Source organism: Spea bombifrons, chromosome 3 (genome assembly GCF_027358695.1).
Source record: "Spea bombifrons isolate aSpeBom1 chromosome 3, aSpeBom1.2.pri, whole genome shotgun sequence".
NCBI classification, from domain to species: domain Eukaryota; kingdom Metazoa; phylum Chordata; class Amphibia; order Anura; family Pelobatidae; genus Spea; species Spea bombifrons.
In genome coordinates this window covers 31670781-31695000 of record NC_071089.1, presented here as the reverse complement: position 1 = coordinate 31695000, position 24220 = coordinate 31670781, and the positions used below count along the sequence as shown (strand labels likewise).

The 24220-nt window shown below is 39.6% G+C and overlaps 1 protein-coding gene across 1 annotated transcript in view; it reads left to right on the top strand.

Moving 5' to 3' along the window:
- Window positions 1-24220, top strand: part of SHPRH (SNF2 histone linker PHD RING helicase) — a 36374-nt gene that overhangs the window by 11396 nt on the left and 758 nt on the right. Inside the window, exons 7-29 of the mRNA XM_053461060.1 lie at window positions 864-966; window positions 1208-1464; window positions 2001-2633; window positions 3019-3270; window positions 3420-3498; window positions 4928-5091; window positions 5771-6027; window positions 6801-6922; window positions 7254-7342; window positions 9546-9638; window positions 11384-11491; window positions 12353-12495; window positions 12941-13114; window positions 13823-13885; window positions 14313-14538; window positions 14822-14965; window positions 15217-15318; window positions 15954-16025; window positions 16438-16626; window positions 21125-21217; window positions 21637-21723; window positions 22498-22676; window positions 23324-23404. Of these exons, the coding sequence (XP_053317035.1) occupies window positions 864-966; window positions 1208-1464; window positions 2001-2633; window positions 3019-3270; window positions 3420-3498; window positions 4928-5091; window positions 5771-6027; window positions 6801-6922; window positions 7254-7342; window positions 9546-9638; window positions 11384-11491; window positions 12353-12495; window positions 12941-13114; window positions 13823-13885; window positions 14313-14538; window positions 14822-14965; window positions 15217-15318; window positions 15954-16025; window positions 16438-16626; window positions 21125-21217; window positions 21637-21723; window positions 22498-22676; window positions 23324-23404 (3710 nt within the window). The remainder of the gene's footprint in view (window positions 1-863; window positions 967-1207; window positions 1465-2000; window positions 2634-3018; window positions 3271-3419; window positions 3499-4927; window positions 5092-5770; window positions 6028-6800; window positions 6923-7253; window positions 7343-9545; window positions 9639-11383; window positions 11492-12352; window positions 12496-12940; window positions 13115-13822; window positions 13886-14312; window positions 14539-14821; window positions 14966-15216; window positions 15319-15953; window positions 16026-16437; window positions 16627-21124; window positions 21218-21636; window positions 21724-22497; window positions 22677-23323; window positions 23405-24220) is intronic.

Here is a 24220-nt window from a genome sequence, read left to right as displayed (position 1 = left end):
TATTTGATGTTTGATGCCCCAAAGCAAATTTCCCATAGTTTTTGATTTTTGACAGACCAAGACAAACCGATACAGTAGGTAAAGAATGCCCCGCTTGCAAGCTAACAATCTTGGGGGAATGGGGTGAGGAGAAACATAAGGTATGCTTTATGCCTATCCCATGCGTGTTTAAATATACTGTGTTAATCTCTACCACTTCTGCTGGGAGGCTGTTCCATGGATCTACCACCCTCTCAGTATAGTAAAAACATCCTTACATTACATCTAAGCCTCTGACACTCTAGTTTTTGATGAGAACCTCTTGGTTCCAGTGAATTTCCTATATTAATAAAGTAATACTTTAGATCAGAGGGCTTGACAGGTAACATAGCGCTTCAACTGAGGCAGAACTACTAATACCATGATGCATAGCAAAAATCCAACGTACAAGTATCTGTGGTTATGTAGAGCATCATGTAACATGCAACTCCTTAATAGCTAGATAGCTTCTGCCAGACCTATATGTTTTTAATCTTAATGAGTGCATATATTTACATACACAACTGTTCAAAAGTTTGGGATCACTCAATTGCAGAAGGTGCTTCTAATGATCAATTAGACATTTAAACTTAAAACAATGACATTTATTTTTAACTGACCCCAAACGTTTTAACGCGCGTGTATGTATATGTGTGTGTGTATTTATGTATATATATATATATATATATATATATATATAATTTATAAAGAAAGTTGCAGGATTTTCAAAATGCTAGTTAATTTCTAATACCTGTACAGAAATTCTTTCTGGGGTTCATTTAAAAAATAAATAAAAGAGAAACCTTAGACTGTTGGCATGTTTTTTTTTGTATTTTTTTAAACAGGGCAAACTAGTGAATTACTTCATTCCACCCCCTCCTGGAGACGAAAAGAAGAAAAGAGAGAAAACGTCAAATTGCAAACTTAAAGAAAAAGTGCAGTATCCCAGTAAGTTCCGTATTTCAGAATAGATGCTGACTATGTTACTCTTTGCAGTTCTAAGCTGCTGCCAAGTAACAAAAAAAACCAGGACCATGTGCTTCTGGCATGGCTCAGAGGTCGTTTTTGTTTTGTAATTATTCTAACAAACTGAAAAGTCCAATTTTTCTTTGTTTCAAGCTCATTGAGAATGTTGTTACCGTAGGGTTTTGGGGGGCTTGTTGCCTGAACAATATTTTTTCTCTTGCAGGTTTACGAGTAATGATACTGGCAGCAGTAAAAGAAATGAGTGTGAAAAAAGGGGCTTCCATAATTGCTATCTTTAAGTATGTAAGCGCCATATACAGGTACGATGTACAAAAGCACCGCCGGCTTCTTAAAAAGACCTTGGAGAAGTTAATCAAGGAAAAAATAGTGGAGCAGGTGAAAGGTCATGGCTTAACAGGTTCTTTCAAACTAGGGAAAAACTACAAGGAACAGAAAGTCCAAGACAAGTCACAGAAAATGGTGAGGTTCCATCGTATGTATACATGATTATTAATCTATGGGTAGTTTTCTCTAGGTTTGTAGTCAATTAATTACATACAATTGATGTTCTTCGTGCATCTGATATGGACCTGGCATCTTTTTGATCTATAAGTTAGAAATTAATAGATAACAGAATAAGAATGAATAATATACATGTTTAATGCTCACATTTAAACTCACTGGAGTGTCCTTGTCCATTATATCATGAAGACTCACCAGTTCTGATCTCCATCCTTTCCTCTTGTTCCTTCTACAAAATACTTGAGTACATGACCAGGGCTTTTTTTGTACAGGTCTGGTTAATGTGTGGTGGTCAGCAGCAGTGTGAAATCCGCTTAACCAGATCAGCATCTCTCCAAAGTCTCTTGGACTATTACTTGTGTTGGCCATTGGCTTGGACATTTTACACGCGTCTAATCCCTTAGCGTGTGGCCACACAAGAACAGGATATTACGGTTTTATTCCCTGTGCCACTTCTATAATCATATGCTATATTTGTTTTTATTTCACTATAGAAAATAAAAGTTACAAAAAAGCTGCGACACGGTGACAAACACATGCATACAAAAGAACCTTTGGACAAAGGTCCTAATTTGGATATCACGTCGAAGGATCATGACTATTGCTCACACACTAAGGATAAGAGGACAAAAAATGAACTTCAGAACCCTGATGTTGGTGAAGATGCTTTTAAAGTGAAGGAAATTGTTCAAGGTTCTCATTTACCTAGTACTGCACCGCTCCTCAGTGACTGCTGCATTGATGATAGTGTTGATTCAGCTAACTCAAAGACAAAGGAAGAAGATGTTAAGGTGGACCATCATCCTCAGAAAACTACTTCCCAGCCTTGTTCTGTGCTTCCATTCAATACATGTGATTACCGCTTCGAATGCATTTGCGGTGAGTTGGGGCTTCTTGACTACAAGGCTCGGGTGCAGTGCTTGCAGTGCCATCTGTGGCAACACGCAGAGTGTGTAAATTATAAAGAAGAAAACTTGGGAGTCACACCATTCTATTGCCCACATTGTCTTGTGGCCATGAAGCCTGTATCCACTGGAGCAACCCTCATCATTTCTCCCAGCTCCATCTGTCACCAGTGGGTAGATGAAATCAACCGACATGTACGATCATCCTCACTTCGGGTTATGGTGAGGACATGCTTAGCTTAGTAGTTGTTTCACTACTGAACACATTAACAAATCCATGTTTGCTGTCTAGCTGCCACTAACCTGACTTGAAAATGTATGTTTAAATTGTCTCTCTGTGCTCTACAGTCTTTCTATATAAAGCAGTCCATTTAGTTGCTTGGCCGCACCTTTTTCATGATGTGGCGCACTAACATTGCTTGCTTCATTGCCCCTTTAAATTACTGTGTGTGTATATCCGTGCATGTGTGTGTGTGTATATATATTATATATATATATATAATATATGTCATTGCCATTAATTAAAGCTTATGATAGCACAATGGACTAGAATAAGTTTCAATGCACTGATGTGTAAAACTGACATTTTTATTCACTTTGCATTTAGGTTTATCAAGGTGTGAAAAAACATGGCTTCCTGCAACCTCAGATGTTAGCCGAACAAGATGTGGTAATTACTACTTATGACGTTCTGCGATCTGAGCTAAACTATGTAGACATTCCTCACAGTAACAGTGAAGATGGACGAAGGTTCCGGAACCAAAAACGCTATATGGCCGTGCCAAGCCCACTAGTTGCTGTTGAGTGGTGGAGAATTTGTTTAGACGAAGCACAAATGGTGGAGTGCACAACAGCAAAGGTTTGTGGCTCTTCAAGTCTAGTTTTAACATTTTAGTACACCAAGTTAAAGGGGATTGTAGAGGAGTCCGTGGAAGTTGGTGGTCTTGTCTATATTAAGCCATTTAAGTCACTTTTCTCTCTTTAACTATAGTTTGTCCTATTCAACAGGCAGCTGAAATGGCCCTACGTCTCAGTGGCATCAACAGATGGTGTGTGAGTGGAACTCCTGTTCAGAGAGGGCTTGAAGGTAACATCCTCATTTTTTGTATTTAAGAGACATTATAGTGGGAAATGAATAATTATTATTATGTAATTTGGTTCAGTATTAATATATTGAATTCTGGCATGGAACATGAATATTCTGTGTACTTAACCCCTCGACGGCAATTGACGAGCCGGGCACGTCACGAAAAAACATCCGGTTGAAAACAATCAATCTAAGATTGACTTCTTCTCCCAGACGATGTTGCTGTAATGCCTCAATGTCATTTATATGACGCCTGATTTAAAAGAAGTTAGGAGGTGTTCAATGATCAAACGGTGTTGCTGAAATGCCTCGATATTGAGGTATTTAGCAAGACCAAAAACCCACCCCAGGACACACTGTGACTGGTCTGGAGAGCTGTCACAAGCACCACAATGAGATATTGTGCCTCTCACAAGATGGCGGCACCCATTCAAAAAAATTTACACGTTCCCAGAAGGGTCTCTCCAGACCATCCTGAGAACTCTGAGCTCCCCCTGCAGATTGAATCCATTTAACCATGCAATCGATGGAGCCCAGCTTACTATTCACAATGTGATTTAGGAAATATTAATTAAGGGGAAAAAAAAGCCTGAATTTAAGACTACCCTATACGAAAAGTTTTATTAGTAAATATTTGTTTTCATTTCCCCAGATATGCCTTATACCCCCTATATGCCACTCTGCCCCCCAGATATGCCTTATACCTCTCTATATGCCACTCTGCCTCCCTGATATCCATTTTAAGCCCCTATATGCCACCCTGTCTCCCAGATATTCATTTAACCCCCTATATGCCACTCTGCCTCCCAGATATGCCTTTCAATGCTCCAAATGCCACTCTGCCCCCCAGATATGCCTTATACACCTCAATATGCCACTCTGCCTCCCTGATATTCCTTTTAACCCCCTATGTGCCACTCTGCCTCCCTGATATTCCTTTTCACCCCCTATATGCCTCTCTGCCTCCATGATATTCCTTTTAACCCCCTATATGCCACTCTGCTTTCAGAAAGCCCTTATACCCCACCATATGTCACTCTTACCCCCCCCCCTTGACTTACCAGTGCATCCCTAGACATGTCCCCGTGCTTCAGATTCCTTGGTGTCTAGCTGGTGACAAACTCCGCTACTGCTGCCGGCACTTCTACCAGGGCTTCTATGAAAGAGCACTGGAAGGTCATGTGACACCGACACTTTTTTTTTATAAAAGTCAGAAAAATTTCAGTTTTTCAGCATATTTTAGATTTTTGTTTTTATAGTAAATTACATGATATGATCAAGATAATGATATCTAAGGAAAGCCCTTCTTGTCCTGAAAAAATATAGAATTTGTGTGGGTTCACTAAACAAACTAAACTTGAGCACCACTGAAACAGCTCTGTCCTTTAGGGGTTAAAATGTATAACAAACCGTTTTTGTTTTGTTCTAGATTTATTTGGACTAGTGTTGTTCCTTGGAGTGGACCCTTACTGGGTTAAACATTGGTGGGACCACCTTCTGTACAGACCATATTACAGAAAAGACCCATTGCCTTTATATCGCCTCATATCGAAAATAATGTGGAGGTCTGCAAAAAAGGATGTCATAGACCAGGTATTATTATTTTTTCTCTCACCAAGTATTATTCAAAATGCTATTACTAAAGTGTTATTTCCATTCTTACAACAAGTTAAGTTCATTATCCATCGCCATTTAATTGTTGGAATCATAATCGATATATAAGTACAATAAAAACCTTTAATGTATTTAATGTTGGGTTCCCAGTGGATACTCCAGCCAAGAAGTTCATTTATCTGGCTGTAAACTGTGATGTTTAGGATTCCCATAGGATATAGTAAAGTCCAACAATCCTGCAGAATTCTGTCAAAACCAAAAACATCTTGTTTCTGTATTTGTAAACTGGATGCATAACCAGTTTTTTTCCCCCACAGATATTTGTTTCTAGAAAGTGATTGACCTAAATGGTAAATAGTGACCACGAAGACTTTAATAAATATCCTCCAAGCCAAGCCACAAAAATATGCTTAATTGCAGGTCAATGTTCTGTTCTTAGCTCTTGACAGTACTCGAAGACCTAAAACTAACTTGTTTGCATCATTTTACTTATACTTTTATATTTTCTAAAAAAAACTAGGACATTTTAGTTTTGTCACGGTACCCACATTTGCCCAAAGTATTTTATTATCTAATATATATTATTTCTCCATAATAAGCCACAATATACATGTAAAAGTGTGTAGGACGTAACAGCGCTTCAGTATCATCCTTTCAGATCCAGATCCCCCCACAAACAGAAGAAGTGCATTGGCTTCACTTTTCCCCAGTGGAGCGGCATTTTTACCACAGACAACACGAAGTCTGTTGCCAGGATGCGCTGGCTAAACTTCGCAAGATCGCCGACTGGTCTCTCAAACTCAGTAGTTTGGACAGACGTACCGTATCGTCCATCTTGTATCCCTTGCTGAGGCTGAGGCAGGCCTGCTGTCATCCCCAAGCCGTACGAGGGGAATTTCTACCGCTACAGAAAAGGTAAGGTGACCCTCAACGTCTCTCATCACGTGAGGTCAAAAGGGAAACTCTTTATGTTATCTGTGGGACAGGTAGCGACAAAGAAGGTTATTTCTATAGGCCAATTGGTGCTTCTTCCTCATCTTCATCCCACGCTTACTAATAAAATGCTAGTCTGTAAGTCAGATAAAAATCCCCAGTGTTAAAAATTAATTATCATATGGTCAGAAGTGAACAAGGAAAAAATCATAGCTATCACAGCTCCACTACATCAGTGTACATAATATTTGTGGTTTCGTTTTAAACCTCGTTCTCATTTAATGTAGTTTGATTTATTTCCACAGTATGTATAATTATTAATATCAGTGCTGCTCTGTGAACTAATATTTGGCTTACCATGAATGTGGTAAATTTGCCATCCTTTATTAATAAATTCATTTTATACACAAGAGCTTGTGTGATCTGATGCACACTAAATGTTTTTCAGTAGTAGGAATAAGTATATTCTTTGTATCTGTCCGCGATAACTTAATGTGCTTTTTTTACAGTTCAAATGTGTTAATTGTCCCTCATTGTTTAAGAAACATAGCGAACAAAATATTGAATTATGAGGAGGAACAATCAAATAGATTCTGAGAAAAGTAAATAAAAATACCCCCCCATGATATAAACATGGCTTTTTAAGAAAAGTTAGCTAATGAAATTGTAAAATGTAAGATTTGTGAAAAGTAACAAACGTCAGCACCATCCTTTAGTGAATCTTGGTTAATGTATTTATTTTCCTTTGGTTTTAGCACAATGACGATGGAAGAGCTGCTGACGTCACTACAGAAGAAATGTCGCACAGAATGTGAAGAAGCTCACCGCCAGCTTGTTTGTGCCTTGAATGGCCTGGCAGGAATTCACATTATTAAAGGTGAGCAGATATATTTATTTTCCATGCAAACTGATAGATGTGGTCATCATTATTTCTGCCATTTAAGCGCACTGTGCGTATCAGCGAATAAATAGTGATCTGTTTGCATGAAGTGCTTCCAACAATCCTTCAAACATATTACTGAGAATTTTACTTGTACATGAAGTGTGCATTTAGCTGTGTGGTTTTGTTCTTGGATCATAGTAAAAACTGCCTTTTATAATACAGCAGCAATGTTTTCTGAGTCAACTCTACCAAACATTGGTAGGTTTTATAGAATTTTGTGGTGTTTCAATGTTTATTTTGTTGGTGTTTTTTTTTTTCATTGAAGGGGAATATCCTGAGGCAGTAGAGTTATATAGAGAGGTTTTGAGATCATCAGAAGAGCACAAAGAAAAACTGAAAACAGACTCTTTACAAGTAAGTACTGCATAGATCTCTACCAGTAACCACAAAGGCCTCTGGGTCCTGTGGCAAAAAAACTTAAGTAGTAATTATCAAAAGCTTTATGATCATGTAGGCAATAATCATGATGTGTCACTATGAACAGGGTTGGACTAGAAATGGCTAAGCGGCCCTGGCATTCTAATGCCACTGTACATTATGTTGTTATACTTACACAGCTACACAGCGTGTGGCCCCACTGCCACTGGATCAGCAGTATGGGTAGGTATACCGCCATGCTGGCCACTGGTCCACCAGGCTTATGACCAGTATGCCAGATGGCCAGTCCAGGCCTGATTATGAATGTAAAAGTGTTAACTATAGGTCAAACAAAGTGTGTAGCACAGTGTACAGTGCAGTATGGCAATCTAAAATGCTGCACCGGTATTTTATATTTTACACCAAAAATTAGATAAAGTAAGGGATACAGAAAATAGTGAAGATATCATTATCAATGGCTCACAACAGGTTCCAACCAAGAGGTCCCCTTCTAAAGCTCCACCAAGTGCCCTGTTCTTTCCCAATCCTCTCATCTCTTGGTCATTCATCTGTTCCTCCACTTAAGCTTTGAGCATTTGCCTTCACGGTACTAATTTTATGTGCCAATAAAATTTACTCATAAATAAAAGTACTCGTTTTGGTGTGTTATTTGATTAATAATGCAGTGCCTTACCAAGGGCCGGCCCAAGACAAAATGCCGCCTGGAGCGAAGTTTAAAATGCCGCCCCCCCATTATCTACCCTTACTCTCCCTGCTGCCCCCCCATTATCTAACCTTCCTCTTCCTGCCGCCCCCCCCCCATTATCTACCCTTCCTCTTCCCCTCCATACTTACCTTTCAGCAGTCCTGCGGTGAGTCTCCCTGCTCGGTCTCGGTGCCAGCTTGTAATGCTGAGCGCCGGAAATTACGTAATCTTCCGGCGCTCAACATTACAAGCCGGCACCGAGGCCGAGTTAGAGGGCTCGCAGAGGAGAGAGGGGCGCCGAGCGGGTACTGACAACTTAAGAAGATAAAACCACTCGCCCTCTCTCTCTTCTCGGCTTTAAAAAAAAAATAAAAAAAAAAGGGCTTGGGGCTGCAAAAATTCCGCCTGGAGCGGTTACACCACTTGGCTCCATTGCTGGGCCGGCCCTGGCCTTACCTTGCTGACACATCTCTATAATTTTGAGGCTGATGGTACAGCCATAGATATAATCATATTAGCATATCATGAAACTGATTTCTTATGGCTTGGGCCTGAATATAACACAACCCTGTTGGGGAAAAAATCCAAACCACTGATTTTGCTTTTGTTGCTCTCAGACCCTCATTCACTCTCTCACGCTCTTTGTCAATGACCTCCATACCTTCTCAGCCAACTACAGCTCTTCTTCCTCTCTTGCCTCTTCTTATTCTTCTGTCTTATTTCTTCGTCCGTTTCTCCCTGGTATCGACAATGTTATCCGATTGGAGGAATGTTGGAGAGGCTGTTCGGTAGTGCACGCAGTGGCTCCACCCTTTTGCGGAAGTATTCCAAGAGGTCAGAATATTGCAGACGGATTTGAGGACAAAGAGAAGTGTTTCTGCACCTCTCTTTCCGCACGAAACCGTCTGCATTAATCTGGCCTCCCAGAGTACCTTGGCAAAAAGGATGGACCCACGTGGCCTCTCTCCATTCCTTTAGACAAAGAAAGAAGACACAGGGAGAAAGGGACAAAGAAAGAAGACAGAAGGAAGAAAACAGAAGAACTAGAAATGGCAAGATGAGAAACAGAGCTGTGGGAAAGGAGACAGGCACATGGAAGTAGTCGGCGGAGAAGGAAGGAAGGAAAGCATTGAGGTCTGAATAAAAGACGACTTTGGTCAAGGTAATTTTTTTCAGACGATTTTTTGAAAAAGCTTGTCTCATAGTTAAGCAGGTACGGTAATTGCTAGAAATAGACACGGCTGGCATGGCTGGAAACATATAAATAGAAATGGCTCCTGAATTGACCAAAACACAGGGCCCAGGTAGGTGGATGAAACATCATATTCCGATAAGTAAAAGTAAAAATGGGGTTTAAATTGTAAGCAACACTTTTTTTTCTTAAAGGCTTAGAACCCATATCAAGCTAGGAAAGGAAGTGCAAGAGTGTAAATTGTGGTGCAGAAATGGTCTTGCTTTGTATTTAATAATAGTGTTTTTTATGTTTACCTCTAGAGATTGCATTCTACACATAACCTGATGGAACTCATCTCTGCAAAACACCCTGGAATCCCTCCAACTTTGCGTGATGGGAAGCTGGCAGATGAGGTTAGTGTTTGGTGGTGCATTAGACTACAGTAATTATTGCTAATCACTATGTGATCAGTGATATAATTTCAAAAAAATGAAAATGTAAGAATAGTTAAAAAGAAAATAAAGAGAAATGTGATAAAATCTTAAAATAAAAAAGACCCCAGTAATGTCACCATGACATTATATAAAAAATATGTTAAAAAATAAATTAAATTAAAACAAAATCAGGAAGTTCTAAAATTGGATATGTATCTTTCCAAAAATCCTACCATGAAAAGCGTTAAAATACCAGCGTTTGAAATAACCTAGGGTGTCTAGTTTTGAAAAATATATGGTTTGTTCGGTTTAACTGGATTGACCAGGCTTAAAGATGTCCCAAATAAGGCATGGGCACAGAGTTACCAAATGTCAAATTCATCATTGAAGAATGCGCACATCCCAAATGTGGCCCTTTGGCCCCCAAACAACTAGACAAACCTATGTATGGGTGGTATTACTGAAGGAGCTTAGGAGCTGTTGCTGAACACATATTGGGGTGTTGTTTGACAGTGACTTATTCATACCTGAAGTAAAATGTAAGTGGAAAAAAAACACAAAAAAATTACTACCACAAAGTTTGACAAAGACTGGTGGTAGAATTAGTGCATGGAAAGTGTTAAAATGATAGCATTTAAAATACCTTGGGGTGTCTAGTTTTCAAAAATGTATGGTTTGATGGGGTGAATTGCATTGGCCAGCTTCATAGATGGCCCAAATAGCACATGGGGCAGAATGACCGGTTTTGAAAAAAAAAGGTTTTGAACGCTACTTGTACTTATTGCCATAGAAATTGTGAAAAAAGCAAAAAAACATAAAAACATTGGGTATTTCTAAACTCATGACAAATAGTAGAACCTAATTAGTAAGTTTATTTTATTAGCTTTTGTAGATGAGTAAGAAAATGTGCTTTTTGCTATTTTTTTACCGTATTTTATATATTTTTTTATAGTAAAATAGATGATATGCTCAATATAATGGTATCTGAAAGCCTTTCTTGTCATGAAAAAAAAATATTTGGGTTCAGTAAATGAGAGAGAAGGAAATTACAGCTCAACGAGAGCACCGCAGAAATGTTAAAACAGCCTTGTCACGAAGGGTACAAAAATTAAATCAGCCATTGTCACAAAGGGGTTAATGTACTATATATTAAAATTCTTTCAAAGCACTTTAATATGCATTCATTGTTAATGACACAAGAATGTCCCCTAAGGAACTTCGCAGTAATCTCGCATTTTGATGTTATTCTTGCCTTGCCTATTTGTGAGTGGCAGGTCATCAATTAAAGACGGTACCTGTGGCAATCTTCCCTGACACCCCATTTTACTAATTAAAACGTAAAATGGCTGTGGGCAATAAAACATATTTGAAGTGTATTTAATAATTATCAAATACCTAGAGTGTTCTTTGTAGTAAGTTAATCCCCTTTGTGCTAAAGCATGAGCTTCTGAGGATATAGGATAGGAACCATTTTTATTTTTAGCGGTTTGGGGCCTACAGCTCACTTTAAAAGCTCAAGGCAGCTGTGCATAAGTTATAGCTTCTATAGTGAATCACTAAAATCCCTGATAGACATTCATCTGGTCCTAATATTATAGTGCATTTTTAGGATGGGTACTATATCTTTATGTTTGAAAGAGAAGATAATTAATCGTTTTGAGTCCACGGATTGTATTACCTGCAGAGTTCTAGTTCCATTACTTTTTTCCATTTTACTTTGCCAGGCAAAGCAACTCCAGCAGCACTATATGAGCAAATCAAATGCAGAAGTCACTGAAGCTCACCAGGCTTTACAGCCAGTATTGCAGAATATTCGGGAACTGCAGAGGAAGGTAAATTATACGTTCGTAAAAGACTGTGTAGGTTGTAGTGCAATGAATGAGTGGACGTGACTCCACTCATTCATTGCATCTGATTTGGAGACTACAAATCACTTCTGTTCTACATAATGATATGATTAACAGATTAGGTTGGGCTTATTGTGTCTCTCACATGGGTATTACAGCATATGTCCTTGTTATTTTCAGTGAGAGGGACAAGTCCATGTGACAGGTTATCGCCTGTTTTTAGCATATAAAATCTTACATTACAACTTTAGAGCAGGTGTCTTGAGTTAGACCTTTGATACCTATTTTATGAACTTGATATGTGAGCAAACCATGAGTTATGGTTGAATGCCATGTCACTTTGGGCTTTATCTGCTCCGTAGCAAGTTAGTTATTGGGATGGGTGACCAAAACAGTGGCTCTTAGGAAGAGCATACTTCCGTTTTTTGTTTGTTATTAGACTAGATCCTCTTCTTATTTCAGTTTAAAGGAACATTTGAAAGTATTGCAGCAATTCTAACATTCATGTTGCACTTTTGATTAATTTCACTAAACTAATATTCTACTTAAAAAGTTATGTTTTAAGAGGTTTACTCCTTTTAAGTAGAATATTACAATAGAGTAAAAGAATTTCAGTTAGCGTAAGGGGAAAAAATGGAAATGGAGTTTGAAAACATCCATATGCTGAAATCATGATTATAAGCTTAAATGCCCCAAGCCATGTTAGTCAGACCTGAACGTATCATATATGGTACTATCCAAATTTATAGTGTGCGTGTAACCATTTTTAATTCACAAAACTTTTTTTTAAATGAGTTTGGAATCCACAGAGATTTAATGAAGAAAAAACCTGTTGTTTTTCTTTAGATTCACTTCTCTTCCCCCTGGTGGCTTGAGGTGATCCAACTCGCAATCCAGTACGCAGTCGATGAGGAGCTTGTCCAACGGGTTCAAAATGAAATAACCAGCAACTACAAACAGCAAACTAACAAGCTGTCCATGGCTGACAAGTAAGTGCGTGTTCAATAATAGATGAGCGTTGTCTGGAGCATTACTGCGTGCATACGGCTAAATTTACTATGCACACTGAGAACTCTGTAATATCATTCAATAACTTGAAAAAAATAATCTTGCCTTAGTCCAGTGTGGCTGATTTTGATCCATAAGAGCCATACCATGCAAGTGTAATATAGCAATATATAATATTGTAATAATGACAATATATAATATATATAATCAGTCGTGTGGTTAACCTGAATGATAGAGGGGGGAATTCTGTTAAGGGGTTACTATTATTATTATCATCATCAATATACACAAGTATTTATGCACGCATTGCTGTTTTACATTCGGATTTGTTATTGTTCTCTAATAAAGGTGGGTGTTTCTGGCATTTTTTTTGAGGCACTATATTATTTTGACATTATATTTCCGTATGCTACAATGTGTGCTCAGGTTCCGGGATTGCAGAGGCCTTCAGTACATTCTTACTACCCAAATGGAAGAGCTGAGGAAATGCCAAAAGCTTGTAAGAGACGGAGTGAAGAATCTAGAGGGTCCGCCATCCCAAGAAGTTATCCAAGCCGCAACTGCTTGCCACCTCCGACCAGCACGGCTTCCCTTAAATAAGTATGTCTAGTGTTTTGCTGTCAGGGCTCAATGGCTCAGTTGCCTGTTTGGGGAAGAAAACAGATCTTATGTGGATGTATGTGACTGGCGTTCTTCTGATATACATTTAGCTGCATACTACATTGTACTTTTCCCATTTTACTACTAAATTCCAGTGTTATGGCAATCAGTATGTGACAGGTCAAAGTTATACTCCGATCTGGTTAGCTAGACTGGTTTTGTTAACTGTTAAGCAAGTCATTATACGTTTAAACCTGACAATGGCGGCAAGTTCAGCTGGGTACTCTTCTTGATTTTGAAGATATTTTAGAGTCTATGTCTGGTGTAGGTCATGGGGTGGGTTTTGACAAGTGATCTGTCAAATGGGACAACCCGTATCCTTTCTACTACCTTCGTGGCTCTCTATATATAACGTAGCCCCTTGTTTCCATTTCCTGCCTACTTTACAAAAAGAAAAACAAATCAGCCTTCTAAAAGCATCTTGCTAAGTCATACTGGACCAGACGAAGGTTAAGTATAATTTTTGGTAAAATGTAATTAGCAACACTTGATGTTTCTGCAGTGATTGTGGCCCACGTTGTTGTTATGTTTTATAAGTAAGAAACGACCAAAGACTTGCCACTTTGATTATTAGTTTGAAATACTGCTGGCTGAAGACGCCTAGAAGTGCTTTTAACAGCAGCCTTTGCCATTTTTCTTCCCCCACAGCTGTGTCTTCTGTAAAGCTGATGAATTATTCACAGAATATGAGTCAAAGCTGTTCTCCCACACGTAAGTGCCCACTTCACAATGAAGGGGATTCGTTTTTTGATGAGCCGACAGAAGCATGTTTTAAGCTGGTGGGTTACACACATGAGTTTTACTTTATTCTCTCACCAGCTTGTTTTTATTTTATTGCTCGGCAGCAAGAAGTTTAAGTGTTGATTACAACGTTAGTGATAAAGATTTTTGGCACCACAGACATGAGGTGTTATAAAAGAACTCTTTGAAACTGTCTTGCCAAGTTGAGAAAAACCTTACTCACTTTTCTGATTATACATTTAACTCCTGCTTTAATAATACTGACAGCGTATAATTCAAGTCTACACAAAGCTGGGAGTGAATAATTTTGCAGTTTAATTTCTTATTTCTGTGACTTGTGAAAAGCATGTTTTAGACATTAAAAAGTGTTTTGTGCTTTTTTTCTTCTTTTTCATAGGGTAAAGGGCCAGACTGCTATATTTGAAGAAATGATAGAGGACGAAGAAGGCCTTGTCGATGACCGCCTGCCTACGACAAGCAGGGGTCTCTGGGCTGCCAGTGAAATGGAACGTTCCCTCAAAGCTATATTATCATTTGCAAGAATTCACAGATTGGATGCAAAGTTGATTGATGAAGGGGCCAGCTTCTTGGAGCTTTTTGATGCTTGGAAAAAGGAATACAAGGTGAATCTTTATTGCCTATTATAAAGTTGGGAATTGAGGCTGGGATTATTGACTGCTGCGAGTTTCTTATTTCCCAGTCCACTCTTTGTGTTCATGCAGCTCAATTTCAGCAATATGTATGAAAACATAAGCTTGGCTCTATTACTGTAGTAACAGTTGCTATGAGACTTTCCCCCTTGACAGCGTCAAGGTTGTCCTGCTGCCATTGGGCAAACACTATACATCCGTATTTAAGAAGGCTGTAAACTACAGAGAATAATATTGCTTAATGTGTCTTCCACAGTTACTTCATGAGTATTGGATGGTGTTGAGAGATCACGTTTCTGCCATTGATGAACTTGCAATGGCATCAGAGCGGCTCCGAGTTAGACTTCCTGATGAACCAAAGCCAAACCCACCTGTTCTTCACATCATTGAACCACACGAGGTAAGACGAGTCATGATTGGTTTTAACTCCTGAGATAGAATCCATGCTTTCCTGTTAACAAACTTGCTTCGCTTTTGTAGGCAGCAAATCTATAGAATAAACATCCTGGAAATTTATAGTTTTGTTGCATTGAATTAATTTCTGTGCACTTAAAGCTGTGTATGTTCACTTGTATTTTGTAGAATTATTGTTATTGTCAGTGATGTGTATTTTATGTATGTTTGCACAAATGTCTACATATATGTCTACAGGTGGAACAGAACAGGGTGAAGCTACTAAATGACAAAGCAGTTGCAAGGTCTCAGCTACAGAAAAAATTGGGCCAACTCCTTTACCTTTCAAACTTAGAGAAGGTATTTCTAACTTCAGTTCTCCTTTTTTATTTTCAGTTGTTACAGGAATTAGTAAGCCAAACATTGTTTCCATGATAGACATTTATTTATCCTTTACTCACTACCCCTGATGTTACAGGTTTATTCACTGAATGAGTCAGGAGAACCTAGTGTCTGCACATGTGCCAAACACACACTACATGATAAAATAATTCTTAATTCATGTAAAATGTTGTTTCATAATTTTTGGCAAGAACTATCACGTGGCACTAAAACAGGTAGGTTTTTTCCATAGAAATAGAAGTGTCTTAATCGTTTCTGTGATTCAATCTTTAGAGGAAAGAATACAGTAGCATATCTGTAAGTACGTTATAAAAAATATATATAAACTATAGAAAATACACAGAATGAAGTACATAGCAATAAACGCACAAGCATATAGAGGAGCAGATGCATGGGAGATTCACCCATTTTGGCACAATAAATGTTGCAAGTGGCATTTTGTTGTGATTGGTTTTCTAGAATTCTCTATTATGTAATATGATGTATTTACTTAACATACCAGGTATTGTTTTCTCCTTCTGCCAATGTACCTTATGCGTGTAATGAATGAATGAAACAGAATTTATAACGCTCGATTCCTTTCATTCCTGCAGTCCCAAGATAAAACTACAGGAGGTGTGAACCCGGAACCCTGTCCGATCTGTGCTCGTCCTCTAGGAAAGCAGGTGATCCCTGTGATAATTCATGACCTCAAATGTATTCTAAATCTTGCATTGCTAAAAAAAAATCAATATTGAAATGTAGGTTTCTGGGGACTTAGTTATGTGACTGCAAATTACTGTTCTTAAAGGTCCATATCAGCCCTATTACTGGAGTCCATTTGGCACGTATTTTACAATAAGTTGTCAAGATAAAAATGCTATATTAAGATTTTCAGTAATTTTGAATTTATATTTGATTCAGAGTGCATTCCCTGTGATTGTTTGTTTGATTCTTTCATTGTGAATAAAAGTACAAAAACCAAAAAAGTATATTTTAAATATGTTTAAATTAAAGATTCCACACCAGGTAAGTTGAAGTAGCATTGTTAAAGAAACTCATCAACAATCCTTTTTTCATTCATGATTCCTTCCTTAGTGGGCAGTATTGACTTGTGGGCATTGCTTCTGCAACGAATGCGTAGCTATCATCATAGACCAGTACAGCGTGGGCACCCGGAGGAGTGCCATCAAGTGCGCGATTTGTAGGCAGACCACGTCGCATAAAGAAATCTCCTACGTCTTCACCAGTGAGACGGCAAACCAGGAGAGAGACATTCCTGTGAAGGTAAGTTAAATGCTCTGTCCAGATCAAATAAACCATTAACCGGTTGACCACAAACACTCAGTATGTTAAATAAAATGTGTTTTTAATGTAAAACCAAGTGACTCCATATTAACGATCAGAAAGAGTAATGCCTAGTGGAGAACAGTTATACTTTCATTTATTTGTAAAACATGCAATAGCCAGTTATAGTCGGTTGGGAACAAACACCCGTAATGGCATATAGATCAGGACATGCGTCCTCAATTTAGTATTCATAGTAAAGGATAAGATGCATATTTTCATTGCAAGAGAAGATACCAATTTCCTTTTACGAATTCACTTTCTTAATGTGATGTTATAATATTATTGGAAGACCTGAATATGATACATGGTGTTATCAGAGTTAAGAAATCATGGTACATACATTGAATGCTTCATTTTTAGATTACCAGTAACATTTTTATTTATTCATTTTTAGAAGATATTATAGGGCAGGATAAAGCTTATCCGATTACACAATGTGTTTAAGGGCTGTATATGAATTATTTTTGCAGGATCCAGTTTTTTGAGTTTATCAAATCCCTTAATGAATACTGATGTTTAAATCATCTCTTTAACCCCTTAACATCCATTGACGTGTCAGGCACGTCACGCAAAAATGGTCAGATGACGACTAATGACGTGCCTGGCACGTCATTTCATTAAAGATGAGGCATTGTAACCAACTAGCTCCCACCTCTCAGATTTTTTCATACTTGTTGTTGGGCTTTCCAAGCAACACTACAGCACACTGTACACACTGGTATATCATGAGCACTTAATAGTACCGTATTGGCTTGAATATAGGCCGCACTTTTTCCCCCCACTTTAAGTCTTTAAAGTGGGGGTGCGGCCTATATTCGGGGTTTAGCGCCCGACGCCCGGGACATGCAGTCCCGGGCGCCGGGCAGGCAGCGGGGTTAGGATACAGATCCCCCGCAGCGGTGCAGGGGACCTGCATCCTACTCCCCGATACGCTCAGACAGCCTCCCCTGCCAGCACTTCCCACGGGGGGGGTGCCGCCACGGGAGGTTGTCTAAGCACATCGTGCGGACGTTTTACCTCTGCCCACCCCCGACTTACCGGAGCAGACTCCCGGGTGTCTTGCGGGGCCGGCGGGAGACATCTACGCGATACGCGTATGCAACTTCCGGTACCGGCACCGGAAGTTGCATACGAGTATTGCGTAGATGTCCCCCGCCGGCCCCGCAAGACACCCGGGAGTCTGCTCCGGTAAGTCGAGGGGGGGGGGCAGAGGAGGACAGTGGCAGCATATCGCGGGGGGGAGGAGGAGGACAGTGGTAGCATATCGGGGGGGGGGAGGACAGTGGTAGCGTATCTCGGGGAGGGAGGACAGTGGCAGCATATCTCGGGGGGGAGGAGGACAGTGGTAGCATATCTCGGCGAGGGAGGACAGTGGCAGCATATCTCGGGGAGGGAGGACAGTGGTAGCATATCTCGGGGAGGGAGGACAGTGGCAGCATATCTCGGGGGGGGCAGAGTGGCAGCAAAACTTTTTCTTTAAAAAAGCACCAAACTTTTAGGGTGCGGCCTATATACGGGGGCGGCCTATATCCGAGCCAATACGGTATATGTGCCATAATGTCGACCAAGTAGTCTTGGAACACAAGATCTTTGTGAGAGCAAACCACAGACGACATAAAACAGAATGTATCTATTCTTTGTGTGAAACTTTGGTTTTTAGTTTTATTGACTTGAGCACAAAAATCTCTTGAACAATAATTGTGTAAAGATTCTTGAAAAATGAATCTGTATAATTCCAATTACCGTATTTGCTCGATTATAAGACGAGGTTTTTTTCAGAGCAAATGCTCTGAAAAATACCCCTCGTCTTATAATCGGGGTCGTCTTCTAATCAGACCTCAAATAGAGGTCTGATTAGGAGACTAAGATCCAGATCCCCCGCACCGCTGCAGGGGACCTGGATCCTCCTGTCGTCGCCCCCCCACACACACACACACTTACCGGTGCTTCCGGAGGTGAAGTTGGCAGCGGGGGTTTGTATGCGTCCGTCGCAAATACCTTCCCCGACTGTCAGAGATCATTGTTCCAGAGTTCCTGATCTCTGACAGCCGGGGAAGGTATTTGCGACGGACGCATACAAACCCCCGCTGCCAACTCCACCTCCTTCCGGCTGCCGCGGAATGAGACGTCAACCCGCTGCCCCGGCAATACACCAGGAAATTGGAAGCACCGGTAAGTAAGAGAGTGTGTGTGTGTGTGTGTGTGTGTGTGTGTGTGTGTGTAGGGCATTTCTGGAATGCCTTACACCCCTATATGCCACTCTGGCACTTAGGGGGTTAAAAGGCATATTATGGGGCAGAGTGGCATATAGGGAGGTATAAGGCATTTCAGGAGGCAGAGTGGCGTTAAGGGGGCATTTAATAGTGCACTCTGCCTCCTGAAATGCCTTATACCTCCCTATATGCCACTCTGCCCCATAATATGCCTTTTAACCCCCTAAATGCCAGAGTGGCATATAGGGGTATAAGGCATTTCTGGAGGCAGAGTGCTCTATATAATGCCTTTTAACTCCCTTAATGCCACTCTGCCTCCTGGAATGCCTTATACCTCCCTATATGCCACTCTGCCCCATAATATGCATTTTAACCCCCTAAATGCCAGAATGGGATATAGGGGTATAAGGCATTTCTGGAGGCAGAGTGGCACATAGGGGGTCAAAAGGCATACCATGGGGCACAGTGGCATATAGAGGGTTAAAAGGCATATCATGGGCCACAGTGCCATATTGGTGTGGCAAGCCTGGGGGCAGATGTGCGTAACTGGGGGACAGGTTGGAAAATACAATAGAAAATATAAAAGAAATAAAAACAAAAAAAAAATATTTTTCTCAATCATAGCTTTTATTAAAAAAAATAGTTTACATGAATTAACATTTACTGGTAAAACTTTTTTCCTTTAGGGTCGTCTTATATTCAGGCTTTTTCTTTTTTTCCTAAGTTAATATTCAGATTTTGGGGGGTCGTCTTATAATCAGGGTCGTCTTATAATCGAGCAAATACGGTATAAGTAAGATACTCTCAAATTAGTGCGTGGTTTCACATCTCATAATGAATAATAGACCGCTACAGAAAATGTTTTTTTTTCCCTTCTAGTTATTTAAATTATAATGCACACTGAAAGAGGAATAATTTAACAGTTTGAGAAAATGACTCTTGAGTTCAATTTCACGCCACAGTAGTTTCTGTTAAGAGCAAGCAGCGATACTGATTTTATTTCACTATCGTAAATGAAAAGAAAACTTTTTTTTGTAAAGACCCAACAAGCCAGATAATCCCAGTGGGTCTTCGTGCTGTATGAAGTATGATCATATAACCTTTAGTCTAGTAACGAGTTTTCATTTGGTCTACTGTATTCACTTAACTCACATATTAATTAGAATGGTTGCCCCTGCGACCTCCCTTTTGAAAGCCACTAGCAGCACGGAGAGTGAAGATATATGTGTGTGTGTGTGTGTGTGTGTGTAAGGACAGTGTATATGTGTATGCATGAGTGTGATACAACCAGAGGGACAGGGTAGATGGAGGGAGGGGTGCTGTACACAGGGCGGACGCAACATTTTATTATGGCTATGGCTACACCACTGTGTGTTAGCAAGAGAGTTTACTGGGAAGTTGTGGTTTCTTTCTACTATCTGAATTCACTTCTGCAGGATGCGCTCAACCCTGGATAATATATAATTTATACAGACTGACTTCTTGAAAGTCATTGTACAATTTAACAATGCACTATGAAAGCCAACTCTATTCTTTACACAGGGGCCCTGGGCAATTTTTACACATGGGCCCTGTGGTTTCTAGTTACGCCCCGTGTACAAAATACTGATTGAAGCACCTGTAGCATGAAACATCTGAGATATTTTGTCTTACAAGTGGTTATAAAAGTGGAGTTTGTTATGTTAATGTAGTCTTGGAAATCGTGTATAAAGGGTTTTTTTGTGTTTTACTTTTTTGAGCTCATATTTTATACTGTTATATATTTGCTTTAGTTATGGTTTATAAATCATGTCACAAAGTGAGATTTCTTAAAATGTTATTATTAGCTGTTTATACTTTGCCAGCATGTTCTGTTGCTTTGCTCTTTTTATTGGGGCTGCATGGGTTGATACAATATAAAAGATATTTTAGATGGCCTTGGTTGTATGAGCATACAGCCTAAATGAAGATGGAGGCCCATGATTTGAGTAATAATTATAAGTCTTAAATATAAAGACATTTGAAATCACGGGTTTTAAATACAAAATCAACTCTGATGCAACGTGGTGAAAGTAGGGCTGTCGCCAAAACAACCAATGGAATGTTTTAGCTGATTGCTCTAATATTACCATCATCATTGTATCAAGAACAATACAAAACCCACATGTGTTCAGCAAACCCAAACGCATCGTTGGAGGCACATAATGAGTATGCTACTGAGTGTAAGTCTGTCTGTTTTGTAGGGAAGCCATTCTACCAAAGTGGAAGCTGTGGTGAGAACGCTAATGAAAATGCAATTACGCGATCCTGGAGCTAAAGCACTGGTTTTCTCAACAGTAAGGGCATACATGTGTGCATTAGACTATTATTTTAGCATTTAGATGAACAGAGGTGGCAATCCAGCTCTGATGTAGCTCAAGAGGCAACCCAGACTCTAGCATTCCATTTTTATCGTAATTAACCTTAAGTAGCCCCCTAAAAGCCTCTAAGATCAGAGGTTTGTGGCATGCAATATAACTTTTGTATATCTGCTATTTTGTGGGATGGGTTGTTGTATGGGAAAGCAGTTCCATCAACCATGGTCTGTTTTGGCCTAGGATAGATGGATTACGTAATTCTCTTTAATTTTTTTGCCTTACTAACAAAGCAAGGCCACTACTTAATGATAGCAATGCTATATATAAGTAATTACACATCTATAACAGTGTTCCTTTATGAAACCATGCTAAATGTATTAGATGTCTTGGATTTTCAGTGGCAAGATGTGCTTGATATCATCGCAAAAGCCCTGCAAGACAACAATATCGTATTTTCACAGATCAACGGGATCCAGAAGTTCCAGGTACGATATTAGTTTTACCATGCTGTGTTTAATAATACGCTTGTTTGCTGCAGGTTCCTGTTCAATATAAATATCTGCAATGTGTCAGCATTAACATTTCTTATATTTCCCTAACAATCCTTACTTGAGGAAAAATTGTCCGTCTTTCTGGACTATATAAAGTGCCTATTGTCCACCTAACTGTAGGTGTCCACAACAGGCAAAATATACATTTTTGCCAAGACCTGATCACCCTGTTAGGAAGTCGGGCTCTTCAGCTGTGAAGATCACCCTTGTAAGAAGCCCAATTATATTGTGGAGGTCTGTTCCTTGCCAGCAGAGCCTGTGTAGTATCTCTTTCTCTGCACATCGGTCTAATATAGAGCTGTAGGACATGACTTTATATTCTGGCACTCAGCACAGGTAATACATGGAGTAAGTAAGAGACTGTTCTCCAAGCAGTCCTAGTAGTAGTAGCAACCACATTAAATATTGCGTTAATGTGGCTGGCAGTGTTCGGATAAGTTGCTAAATCCTTATCTATACATTTTCCATGTCTACAAAGAGTTGCTTTGTCATTTTTTTAAAGACAAGAATACTTTGAGGCTATAATATGCCTTTCTCTCAATCATCTAGTATTAAATTTACTACGTACAGTGAGAGCTGTTATGGTTTCTTATTATCCTGGAATTGAGAGCTGTTTGCTGGCAGTAGACCCTGGGAGACAAACTGTATTTACTTGACATGGCACTCAGCATATAAGTAATGATTTCATCTAAAACAAATATCTTTCAGGAAAACCTTTCAGCGTTTAAATATGATCCAAACATCAATGTTCTGCTGCTACCTCTCCACACGGGTTCCAATGGACTGAACATCATAGAGGCTACTCATGTGCTACTGGTGGAGCCTATTCTAAATCCGGCACATGAACTGCAAGCTATCGGTCGTGTTCACCGAATTGGCCAGACAAAGTGAGTTTCTGCTGTCAAATTCATGTGTTTCTTTCAGACCTTATTTTTATTAACCCGAGTGGTAACTCTGTAACGGGTTCACCAAGAGAACTGTAGTCACTCCCAGAGATCACCAAGATCTATCCTCCTGTTGTCCCCAAAATCACTTCCAGCACCAGTCAGCATGCAGACCTTGAAACCCTGCCATGTGTACCCAATAAGTAGACGCAACTACCTTGAATTGAGTACAGCAAGAATGAACATTTTATTAAAAAGAATATAGCATATTTATACACAGAAACATCAAGACAACAACAGAACAAAAGAGCTCAATCACATCAGTACATAATTGAATTTTTCACTATTTGTTTGTAACAATATCGTTACCTAAAACTGAAATGTCAAATCTTTATCAGAAAATTATTTCCCAGTTCATTTTTCCGGAGAATAATTTCTATAACGTTGAATTAGTTTAAAAGGAATTCTAATTGACTACAGGTCTACTTTTTATTTATTGATTCTGCACCTCTATGTACGTTATTTCTTCACTACTGATTGCATACTCGATTCCTAAAATGCTTTAACCCAATGAAAGAAACTGTTCGGACTGTATTTTATTCTCACTATGTAGAGCAGCGTTTCAGTCTTTTTGATTTCTTTGTTTTCAGATCCACTATCGTTCACCGCTTCCTCATAAAAGCAACAATTGAAGAAAGGATGCAAGCAATGCTTAAAACTGCAGACAGGAGGTATTCATATTTTGACAGATGAACCTTCTAATTAAACAATTATTTTTAGTGTATTTGTCTTTCAAATAGCACAGTGTATCTGTTCTTCTCTTCAAGTTACCTTACAACAGGGGCGTCCAACCTACGGCCCTCCAGCTGCTGCAGGACTACATCTCCCATAATTCTCTCTAGGCTAAGGGGCTGGCTGAGGAGTATGGGAGATGTAGTCCTGCAGCAGCTGGAGGGCCACACGTTGGACGCCCCTGCCTTACGACATCCCTCGCTATGAGATTTTTTATTTAGCCAGTAATAGGCATCTGTGCTTTTTTCGTTGACCATATAATGTTTAGTTTGCTTAGCATGGCAGTGCTGAAGATCCTTTTTGGTTTTCCCCTTCTTTCAGCAGTATTTGGGGACTCCTGAAAGAAGTATTTAACCCCTAGAGCACCAGTTAGAGAGGAGATACATAGGCAAACTGGGCTTGTCATCTACATATCCCTTATATAGTGGCACTGTGCTCCCTGTACTAAGCGACCTCTTTCAGCAATCGCTAAGAAGACTTTTCTGTAGTGTAGCTGCTAAGCTAACAAGCAGCCTTCCCTTACCACCCCGGCTGAAGTCTTGAGTGTTTACTCTAAGGCCCTGTCTGAGGAGGAGAGAAGTCTGCTGTTAAGCGATCAATTGGCAGCTTCTCTGAGTACAAAAACGTTTTATAAAATCCAGAGATCCATAGCCTAATTATGGCCGATTGCTACCTTTTGTCGAAAAGGTAAAATTGTCAGCATGTTGCCAGCTGATCTATCGTGAGATCAGTTGGCTAGCATGCACGATAAAAAG